Source organism: Beta vulgaris, chromosome 6 (genome assembly GCF_026745355.1).
Source record: "Beta vulgaris subsp. vulgaris cultivar EL10 chromosome 6, EL10.2, whole genome shotgun sequence".
Classification (NCBI taxonomy): Eukaryota; Viridiplantae; Streptophyta; class Magnoliopsida; order Caryophyllales; family Amaranthaceae; genus Beta; species Beta vulgaris.
Genome location: NC_079207.1, coordinates 52,564,742 through 52,576,352, shown reverse-complemented (window position 1 = coordinate 52,576,352; position 11,611 = coordinate 52,564,742). Strand labels below are relative to the sequence as shown.

Sequence of the window (11,611 nt, the reverse complement as noted above, 5' to 3'; positions counted from 1 at the left end):
CAGTTAGCTCTATTTTTATTTCAGTTGGCTTCGGTTTTGTTTCAGTTAGACTAAAAATGAAATGATAATCTTTGTTTCAGTTAGTTACACATCAACAGTGCAAGAATCATTAATATCATTGCATCATCACTTTCGTTCATCATAATTAGGCAATCATCATCTTCAATCATCAGCCATCAACGGTTCAACATTTTTAATGGTTGAAATCGGCATCAATAATCATCACCCTCACAACATCATTGATCAATCATCAAAATCAACATCCATGATCACAACCCATCATCAACATCATCGGCCAAATTCACAACCCATCATCAACATCATCGACCAAATTCGCCGCCATTAATGAAAGTGGTAAAAAGACTGCTAGTGAGGAGAGAGAAAGCGCCAGAAATGTGGTTGAGAAACTGAATAAGCTTCTTCTATACAAATGCAAATAATGTTGAGGAGAGAGAAAATAAACAACACAGCAAATTTTGAGGGAAGATGGAAAATCATACCCGTCCGACGGAAAGTATTGGGTCAGACGGTCGGACCCAATACTTTCACATATATATATATATATATATATATATATATATATTATATAGGTTTAAGTTCATATGAGAACCACTCTTATGGTGAGAACCACTCATTTTTCCTCATTTTACGAAGATTTTGATCATTTCATAACATTTTTGCTCATTTTTTTTGTTTCACTTATTTTATGGTTTTGCTCATTCAACAATTTTATGCTCATTTATCAACGTTTTTGCTCATTTTACGTTTTGCTGATTTTACTTTTTTTTCTCATTTAACTTTTTTATGCTCATATTACATTTTTCTTCTTTTACATTTTTGTTCATTTTACGTTTTTGATAACTTAATGTTTTCTACTCATTTTATGTTTTTGCTCATTTGTTACTTTTTTTTTTGCTCATTTTAGGAAGTTCTTGCTCATTTTAAGTGGTTCTCACGGTTCTCACCATAAGAGGGTTCTCACTAGAACCCAACCCTATATATATATATATAATATATATATATTTATTATATATATATATATATATATATATATATTATATATATATATATATATATATATATATATATTATATATATATATATATATATATATATATATATATATATATATATATATATATATATATATCAGTTTAAACTTTAAGCCATACAGTTTAACCCAAAAATCTATCAATTTAACCCAAAAATATATCAGCTTATCCTTTCAAAAACAAAAAAAAAAATTATATATCAGCTTAATCCAATAATATCAATTGAAACCAAACATATATCAGTTAAACCCAGTTCAGTATAATCCCATGGACTAATAGTTTCCCCATAAAATGATGACAAGTACTCACTCAATCATTCTATTGGTTGTGGCTGAGACACATCTCAATATCTCATACAAGACACTTTGTAAATTTTATTATATTTGTTCATTGAATTGAAGAAGTTTGCTATGCAATAATAAAGAAGTGCTAATGATTATGCATGGTTTGTGATATTAAAGTTTCGATTTTGATATATATATATAACACCAAGGACTGACAATAAACATTTAATAATTTTAAAAATTAGTATCATATTAGGAATTTATACCAAAAATTGGGCATCAGTGGGGCCACCTTCTTATATATAACCTTAACGGCCCGTTTGATAGTTGGTTATAAATGGTAGTAATGAAAATAAAATTTTTGTGTAAATTTGTGAAGAATATCATTGTTCATTCCCATGTTAATGCTAATTTATCCTAAAATGTCCACTTTTCTTCTTGAATTTTCATTACCATCCAATACCACCTTATAGGTGGTAATGACTAGTAATGAAAATTGCTTGGTGAAATTGCTTGCCCTGGAGAAAAAATACCTCTCCATGGAAATTTAAAGGAACCTTTCCTAATAAAATTAGGTTTAAAATTCATTCCTATTAATGCAATTTATTAATGACTACCACATTCACTTTAATTTAACGAAAATGTTTATGATAACAATATTGTATCAACTATCAAGGTCCTGTTTGTTCAAAGTTGAATTCAAAGTTTTAACTTTAATGCAATGAAACATTTCAAGCTCTAAACATATCAAAAGGTATAAAAATCTTTATCATACATATTTCAGTAATGTAATGATTACATTAAGCGCCATTTTAACCACCGTGGGTTTAAATTTTGTTTGATCAAGTTTAAACAAAGCATCAAGAACTCATAATGTGGTAAAATCGAAGATGATTGGTTAGTACATATAATCATATTACCACTATGAATTATGATTCAAAATTTTCACCACAAAAAGGTTTCCTGCACTTACTCTTGCCCTTTATCCAGACTTCTTTATACAAGTAATCATAATGCACCATCAAGTGGATTGCTTTGTGCTATTTTTTTTAGATTTCCAATAATCATCACAAGTTTTGTGTTTAGCCGATTGACAAAGAACTTTGGAAGCCATCCTGCTGGATCTAGCTGTATATAAAACATCAAGTAAAATTGTATTACTCAGATATTTTTATAAATAAAAGCATAATAGAAAGCACAAAATTTACTTTTTTTCATAATTAAGGTTGAGGATTATTAAACATCGCCCATAAAATATTTAAAATCGCCCAAAATATATTTTTATAGACCAATTTACCCTTTCCTCTTTTCTACACTACCCAACACCCCCACCACCACCAACATACTGCCATTTCACCTTCTCTTTTCCCCACCACCCACCACCCCACCACCCCACCACCACCTACCTTCCCACTACCACCGTCGACCTCCACCGCAGCCACTTTTGCGTTGAAAGTTTTTTATACTGAGAACGACCCGCCAGGATGTTCAGCCCATGGGGCGATCGTCCGGCCAGGACGTTCTCAGTATAAAAAAATTTCAACGCGTGGTTGTGTGCAACGTAATGCAAAGGTGGTGGTGGTGGTGTGCGACGTCACGCGAAGTGGAGGTGAGGGTGAGGGTGGTGGTGGTGGTGGTGGTGGTGTGCGACTTCACGCGAAGTGGAGGTGAGGGTGAGGGTGGTGGTGGTGGTGGTACGTAAACAGTGAAGGAGAGAGGGGTAATTTGAATGGAGGTGAGGGTGGTGGAGTGAGGTGCGTGGGTGGTGGTGGAAGGCAGGAGGTGAGGGAGATGGTGGTGGTGGTGGCGGCGGCGGCGGCCAGGCAGGAGGTGAGGTGGATGGTGTTGATTTAAGAAAAAAATGAGGAAGGTTATAAATGTAATTTCATTGTTTTTTTTTTGAGCGATTTTAAGTAATTGTTGGGCAATGTATAGAAGTTCAATAAAGGTTTTCCCACTTACTAATCATCCATATCCAATTTGATCTTATCTGGATATGTACATCTTCAAGTGTGTTATATTTAATCAATTCCGACTTATTTGGTTTTGATAGAACTCTTTATTTACAAGTTATTAAAACTTACCCGAACCTATTTTTTAAAAACTAGATAATATGACTATATGAGTTTTTTTTTTAGGTATAATATGACTATGTGAGTTGAACAAAACATTACCATATACTTATCTTATACACAAATTAAACTTTATCTTGTGGTGAACAAAGATGAAACATCATTGTTATAGAAGTTTCACCCCATCAAAAACACAAATTTGGCTTGTAGTTTTGATACTAGGTAAAGACAGAATTTGTCCTCTTAATATTAAGAAAGATTTGAGAGCGTAACATTGACATGTAGTGTTCCCAGAAAAAGGAAAAAAGCTTCTAGGAAAAGAAGAATGAAGAAGGTTCATTCCACAACTATTTATGAATTTTCTCCCCTAAGATACTTGAGAGTTGAGATATGTCTTTGATGAAAAGTGAAGGCAACATGTGTGAGGAATAAAAATCAGTTAATACCTGAACAACATAGGTGACCATGCAGGAATCATCCTCAAGTTTCTCCACAACCCACCCAGATTGCAATAATAAACCCCTGATTGCTTTGTTTTGCTTAGGATATAATCCAGCAGCTATCTCCTTCGGAAGTGAAGCTACTGCAACCACCAGGGTGCCATCATCCATTGTCTCACGTCGCTCATAAACGATGAATTCTCTGTTCTTAAACAAAGGACGCGATGCATCTCCGAACCTTAGCCGTATTATGCTCAAGTTCTCCTCTAGATCCTTTATGTATTTTGCCTCCACCAAATCACGGTCCCATTGCTGATTTAAGAAGTTGAATGTTAACAAGTTAAAAAAAAAAAATACATTTGCATGTTTGCATGATTTAATGCAATCAATTAGGAATTAGGAAATGCATCAACTACAGAAATTTCAATGAATAAAAATCAGATTGATTTGTATGAAAAATATGTAGTACTTCCTCCATTTTCTATCCATTGCAACATTCCTTTTTTCAGGATCAAACTTCATACTATATTTTTACCGTATTTTTTATGAATTTACACATAATTATAGAATCATGTAGGATCTGGTTGGATGGTTTTAGTATATATATAAAGAAAAACCAACTTTTCATATTTTTTACTAATACACAATTAAAGATCTTTTAATGATCAAAGTTGTGTGTTAGATACCATGAAAAAGTAAATGTTGCAACTAATCAAAAACAGAGGAATAAGTAAGACTTTGTTTCCTGGGGAGGAAAGTTGGGTGGTTGAGAAGGTCAATGAGTTAGTTCAACTGCTACAATTCATATGACAAAAGAACACAACAGACAGACCTTTGCAGCATCAATAGCATTGGCAACAGATATGAACTGCTCAGGCGAGACTGATCTGAGTAGCCAACGGCTGCGAAAGATGTGAAATGATCCTGAATGCCGCTTTGATATTTCCATGCCACCATCTAAACTTAGAATCTTCCATCCGTCATTCCCATTCCCGTTCCTGCTCGAGTCTGACGCTGACAGAAGCTCTTGTATACAATTTTCACTTGCATAGTGTACATATCGTCTTAGCGAGTCTTCACTAATAGACCTTGCAACACCCACCAAACAAACAAACAAACAAACAATGTTCTATTGAATGATCAACATACGATTACGAAAACTAAAACAAATAGAATGATATAAGTTACCAGGAGCTGCTGCAAGGTGCTGGGCTACTCATATCATCAAGCGTAAAAAACACTGCTGCTTAAATTCTGATCACTGACTTTAGCAAAGGAAGAAGAATAAATACCAGGAAAGAAATAATGGGGATAGAAAGAAGGTAATGGTGGTGGGGTTGAAAGATTAGTTTTTGAGTGGCACCAAAATCATATAGAATACTATTATTTTTATGAGGTGGGCCAAAATCATTTGATGCACATGCAAATGCCAGGAAAATAAAGAAAATAATGCATGATTAGAAACCTCACTTGCTCAATCTCACTATTTTCCTCTTAAGAGAAAGAAAAGATTCCTTTATTTGTAAAAGAGCAGCATAAAATTTGAGAATGAGATAGACGAAAGCACATGGATTGCTGCTAAGTATCAGAACACGGAAAACAGAGAGATAAAGAAGAATGAATCCTAAGCTAAAGTATAGTATAACATAAGTTAAACTCTTAAGCTTGCCTGTTTGTGGGTGACAAAAGACCCTACAATATCATACATCAAAAGGTCCCAACTCACGTGCTAGAGAAAAAACCAAAAATGCAAACAAATATGACAGCAAAAAAAACGAGCAATCTATCGCTTTGGGAAGGCTGATTACTGGAGAAACCAGTACAATGTACTTTCCCATATCAATCTTAACCTTATACTCTACCCTTAGATTAATTATCATGTGTCTATTACACAGAAGATAGAAGAGTTTTTCTAATAATTGGTCTACTGACTGTAGACCGAAATTTGGACCATCTTCTGATTGTCATCTCCTTGCAGTAATATCATAAGGAAGCCTTTATTTCACTGAAACTGGACCTAAATTTGCACAAGAGAACATTATGAGTACAGTAACAGGAAGCCATTCAACGGTTAGGTTTTTAATTACTTAATATTGTAACTTGTAATAAACAAATAACGAATACATGATGATTTAGCACAAATGAAATGAGATTATACTTAAAATAGTAACAGAAACAACACAGCTAACACAGGATGGCAGGCTTAAGGCAGTCATTCATAAGTGTCATTATTGTAGTTCATTGCTTCCGAAAATAAAGAGATATACATCCCTGGAAACGTCTATGAGTTTGGCTTTATGTCATCTCGTGCTGCTTCTTTCTAAAACGTAGGGAGAATATACATCTCCGAAAGAAACTAAGACTCGGGCTTTCGCTCATCCAAGAAACCTCTGGCCTTCAAGCTCTCTACTGTCTCCTGTATCGCTTCTTCAAGTGGCGTAAAAACTAGGCCAAGGTTAATCAGTCTCTTGGCTGCATCTTTGCATGCCACCATGCCTGGTTGGGAATCTCCTTCAAACCTGACATTTCAAAGTAGTTAAAGAAACTCTCAGTTTAGCACTCAAATGCTATACTTAAAATGAAAGAGACAGCAAGAGAATTTAAGGAAGAAGAGCTACAAACAAAAAGTACAAAAAGCCTTGCATAAATGAGGAACTTTCCGTTTATTCAGTAACTTATTGTCCTTCTCAGATCTTTCAGTTTATTTCCAAGCCAAGAGGACATTTGGACAGAGATAAACATCAAAGTACAGAAAGCTACTGCCAGTAACTAAGACATTTCATGTACATCACATTCTCAACTTCTTTCAGGTTACTACCAAGTGAAGGTCCCTAAGAAGCTTAAACTAAGGACCATTTTGCACTTTCCAAATTTCTTTCAGCTTAGTGTAGATGTACATACAGAAAGAGAACGTAAGAAAAAAATTTCATGCTTCTCTATCTTTTCTTTATCCTGAATGAAATTTAAGCAAATATCCCTAGCAAGCCTAATTAACTCTGTATCTTTTTGTTGTTCCCACTTTCCTTCCCAGCCTCACAATAACAACTGATGTGATTCCGACGACCACTTTACTAACTCATATTACTTGATAACTCCCCAAAAGCAAGGTAGAAACAAGAAAAAATTGCAGTGGCAGTACTATTTTTTCAAGATTTCAAGGGAATCAAGCTTATTGCATATTAGACTTTTAGTATATGTTAAAAAGGCTGCAATACAGATGGTGATAATATTATCAGACAGCTAAAATATGTTTTCAAAATGCTAATCAAATATTTAATGTATCACACCACATAAAAGGTTATTAGTCACATACATTCAGTTAGCAAATTGTAAATCGGATTTTCATTTTCATCAATGCCAATTTGGAGAGCTTACAAACAATTGGATCTTTTTTGCAGTTGTTCACGTAAGACATAGCAAAATAAGATAAATTTCTAAGGAGGAAGTTAGAATATATCCACAAAATCAAGAAAAGGCGAGTGCTTTTGGCTCCAACAGCACAACTGCAAAAGGGGAAGCTTTGGCCTTAAATATCCACTGGAACACTGGTTTTTTTCTTTCCAAATTAATTAAATAAAGAACCATATTAGAGGCCTAATAAACAGTAGAGAGAATTTCACCTTCGAACCAATAAAAGCAGCCTGATTAGAAGCTGAGATACAGGAAAGAAAGTTAATAGAACGACTCGTGGGAACAACAAAAAGTTCTCCTTCAGTGCATCATCAATCATCATTAGACCCAATATCTCCTCACCAAGTCAAATGAGTGTTTCTGATGCAAAGCACAACACCACCACAATTTTAAGGAGCTTTATACTCAACTTAAATTTTCTAGCTTAAAAAAGACTTCCAACATTCCACATGGTCCAAAAAGTTCTCCAGCTTTTCTGTATGAGTTTTGACTTTTATGGATGTTCGTGGCGTAGTTCAGCAGGCAAATGATTCAAGTTGGTGGTGGGTTACCAAAAAGGAAGATAAATGCTGAAATGAAAGATCTACAAACTTCTGGAGTTCCACACAAATCAATTAAGTACAATGTTTGATTCCAAGCCAACCATGGATCTTTAATTCTTGTTGGCCACAAAAAATCAAAAGCTTGAATAGGTAGAGGGAAAAATAGGGCAGGGACAAAGAAGAGCACAAATATCAGAGAGCTGAATCAGGGGAGAAGAGAGAAAAGCAACGTACTGAGCAAAATTTTCTTTACAAAAAAATAGATGATTAACAACAACCCAGCTGCACCTTAAATCAGTAATGAGATCACTGAGAAGGCCAACCCACAGTCCACAGAAGCGCAAACCAGACCACAGTATCAACAGATAAACATTTGGTAGCTACTTCTCAGTGTATACAAACATATTTCTCATACCAAACCACATGTACAAAAACATCGTTTATCAGGCAATACAAAACTGCAGATTTTCCCTTATATTGGTCATAAACAAGCATTTAAATCCTGTCGTTGGGAAGTAGCCAGGCAATGAGGCAAACTTATATAATGCATGCACCTCCAAAAACCCTCTACCACAGATGGAGCATCAGCATATATGCCTAGAATCCTAGATCATCCAGAAACCTAAAAAACAAAAACCTTAGTTAAACCTAGTAAGTACAATTCTTATTGCTTATTTACAAAATTATGACCACACTCAGATCTCAATTATGCAAGCAGCTTTGCTTGTGAGTTGTGAGCATGTAGTAGGGAGAAAGGGTAATAAATAAACTTTTTCGAATTGTCACCAAATGATTCAAAATAACAAGGATAACTTGTCCATACTGCAAAGCCTTTGTGCAAAATAGCCACTACCAAACATGTAAAGTATTATTCATGAAGATCAGAAACCTCTTTACTAAATTATCCCCTTCCTCTGAATTCTAACCTGAATAGGATGGGTTAGGCAAGGATACACTGTTGAGTCTCCTCACCCCTCCCCCATTAGTTAGAGAAAAAAGAACAGATATATCTTCTAGATAATAGTCAATGGTTGCATAGAAGGTTAGAAAATTCTAATGCGAAAATAAAATTCCAAGATCTGCAATCACATGACAATGCTTTTAGGTGAAAAGATATGCTGAAGGGCTAGACCTTCATGTCTTCACATATGTGTTGAACTTCCAGCAACCACGCAAATCTTAGAGAAGTGATAGCACAACTGGAAAACCCCCTAGCCTTTCCTAGAAGAAAGTGAGTAATTGAAGAGGTATTACCCCATTAGATAACAGGGAAACCTTCTTTTTCTCACCACTCAATATACTAATTACTCAAATCAAGGTCCAAATAACAAAAGTTCCTTTTGCCCTCCCATTTTTTCTTTTCTTTTCAACAATAAAACTTTCTAAATGTGATGGTTCTCCATACAACTACCACCTTCTTATAATGTACATCGCAGACAATAGCTCCCAAGTGATGCAGCTGAACTCTTTAGTATCCAAAAGCTTTAAGTACCATGTATGCCCGTGGAAACACAGAAATAAGCAATAATCAGGTAAATCCTAATGCTAACACTGCCATATTATCCACCAAAGGATGTAAACAATCAGATAAACTAATTCCAGGAAATGCACAAATGCGCTTAGGTTGTCAAGCAATTGTGATTTTGCTACTCTCCAACATAAAATAGTAATAGCAATAAGAATAATAATATTAGATTCTGACCCATTTGTCAAATAGCAGGTGACAATTACTAGATTGTAATAGATGACAATTACCAAGGTAGACAAATTGCTAGTTTCCAACGTAAAATAGTAATAATAACAACAGTCTCCAGCGTGAAAAGAGCAATAGCAAAAACAACAAAATTTGTCAAAAAGCAGGTAATTAGAATGTACTAGATGACAACTGTAATGACACCTGTGAATTCGATACTCAGGACAGAGCTCAGAGACTTTGGCCGCAAAATCGCCAAACTGGAAGATACCATTAGTGCACAGGTACCTGCCAGAAGCAGCAGGGGTCTCAAACAGCAGGACTTGAGCTTTAGCCACATCTTTGACATGCACTGCCCCCAGCCAGTGACATTCGTGAGTCTCTTCTGATCCCTGAAGCAGCTGCCGCAATACAGCACAACTTGCATTCAAGGCTGGCTGCAACAGCGGGCCAAGACACGTAGCTGGGTTGATTGCCACCAAATCTAAGCCATGCTTTTGCGAGAATTCCCAAGCAGCCTTCTCTGCCAGTGTTTTAGATACAGGATACCATGTCTGCAAATTGTAGACATAAACAAAAAACCAATTAGTTACGGCAATACAATTCAGAATTACATATAATGAGCATCAGCGTAAAGAAGAATATCATACACACTCACTTGATCACACAGTCAGGCAATACAGCCATAAGGCGAAACATGAAGGTTCGGAGACGTGTATTTTCCGCTCATCCCTAAATAACAAACCATGTTTGTTTGACTGTCATCTTCAAGGAATTTGTCAAATTACCATTAAAATCTTCAATTTACTCGATTCTTACATCGAAACCACTCTAATGTAGTCTTTCTTTATTATGTTTTAAACAATGGAATCATCAAAGGTAAAATGAAAAACTCTACCATTTAATTTACCAGCTTCAGAAAGTGCCTTATTATTGTGGGACAACTTAATATTCGCAGGAATTACTTAAATTTCATTGTAATCCAATCTGACAACATGTCATATCAAGGAAGAAAAAAAAACAGACATTGTTTCTATTTTCTAACACTTGAATAATTACAATTAGATTCCCTCTTTCTCACCATACCTCAAAATATTCCAACTAATTCCTCCAAATTTCCTAATATTTAACATTTTAATCAATCATTACAATTAATCATAACAAAAAGCTAATCCATCTTTTTCCGACATACATGAAAACTTATGATCCCCGCACGTGCAACTACAGCTAAATGTACTCTCAAGTAACATGAAACATATTATAATTAAACAAACGAATTAATCAAGGTAAAAACATAAAATCTCGTACTCTAATAAAATACTCTAATAACACTAGAGTAATTTTTTTATTTAAGTGAGGTGTGATCCCTTATCATTAATACACGTAACTTCTAAAATCTAACTTATGTCATATTACTCTAAGTTCCACTCAGCAAAGAACTAGATTCAAATGCACTCAATATATGCCTCATTAAGTTATAAAAACACGTACGATTAGTAAGAAATAAATGCTAATTTAAGAAGGGCGTTCAACTCATGAAGAGTTGGCTTATATAATCGAGATTTGAGGAGAGTGGAACCTGACGAGAGCGGCAAAAGTGAAGATCAGTCCAAGAAGATTCATCAAAAGGCAAAAGAGGGGGCCAAGCAGGATTAGGAACCATTGCAGAAATGGAGGAAGTAAGCACAACACGCTTCACCCCATGTTTCTTAGAAGCTTCTAGAACATTGAGAGTGCCCTTCACAGCGGGGTCCACCAACTCAGACTGTGGGTCAAGTGGGTCCTCCAGAGTACAAGGGGATGCCACGTGGAAGACCCCATGGCAGCCTTGAATAGCCCTTGAAACGGCATCGTAGTCGAGAATGTCAGCCTCGAAGATGTGGAGAGAGAAGGAAGAGGAAGAAGGTAGGAGAGATAAAAGGTGAGAGGAAGAGGAGGTGGGATAGATGGAGCAATGGATGGTGGTGTAACCAGATTGTAAGAGGGTTTTAACTAGCCATGTGCCTATAAACCCGTTTGCTCCTGTCACGCAGACTGCTGCTTTCTTGCCTGTGCCTGTCATGGTATTGGACTATTGGTCATTGGTGGGAGAAGATAACATTTTTGGAGGCTTTATG

The 11,611-nt window shown here is 35.5% G+C and overlaps 2 protein-coding genes across 2 annotated transcripts; both read right to left on the bottom strand.

The window, feature by feature from the left end:
• Positions 1-2,081: 2,081 nt before the first annotated feature.
• LOC104896985 (uncharacterized) lies at positions 2,082-6,185 on the bottom strand. Its single transcript, XM_010683781.3, has 4 exons — positions 5,037-6,185; positions 4,681-4,936; positions 3,855-4,160; positions 2,082-2,464 (listed from the first exon to the last, which is right to left on the bottom strand). Exons 1-4 carry the CDS (start codon positions 5,066-5,068, stop codon positions 2,345-2,347), a joined length of 714 nt encoding a protein of 237 aa, XP_010682083.1. The 5' UTR covers positions 5,069-6,185; the 3' UTR covers positions 2,082-2,344.
• On the bottom strand, positions 5,899-11,611 carry LOC104896986 (phenylacetaldehyde reductase). The gene is made up of 3 exons (XM_010683782.4): positions 11,074-11,611; positions 9,699-10,048; positions 5,899-6,367 (listed from the first exon to the last, which is right to left on the bottom strand). Exons 1-3 carry the CDS (start codon positions 11,554-11,556, stop codon positions 6,205-6,207), a joined length of 996 nt encoding a protein of 331 aa, XP_010682084.2. The 5' UTR covers positions 11,557-11,611; the 3' UTR covers positions 5,899-6,204.

Excerpts from the sequence above, each read along its gene's own strand:
- LOC104896985 (XM_010683781.3), bottom strand. The coding sequence starts at position 5,068 with ATGAGTAGCCCAGCACCTTGCAGCAGCTCCTG. Across the intron at positions 4,937-5,036 it reads GCACCTTGCAGCAGCTCCTG|GTCTATTAGTGAAGACTCGC; the intron begins GTAACTTATATC and ends GGGTGTTGCAAG. Across the intron at positions 4,161-4,680 it reads ATGCTATTGATGCTGCAAAG|CAATGGGACCGTGATTTGGT; the intron begins GTCTGTCTGTTG and ends TTCTTAAATCAG.
- LOC104896986 (XM_010683782.4), bottom strand. The coding sequence starts at position 11,556 with ATGACAGGCACAGGCAAGAAAGCAGCAGTCTGCGTGACAGGAGCAAAC. Across the intron at positions 10,049-11,073 it reads ACTTTTGCCGCTCTCGTCAG|ACATGGTATCCTGTATCTAA; the intron begins GTTCCACTCTCC and ends TACAATTTGCAG. Across the intron at positions 6,368-9,698 it reads CCTGAGTATCGAATTCACAG|GTTTGAAGGAGATTCCCAAC; the intron begins GTGTCATTACAG and ends TTGAAATGTCAG.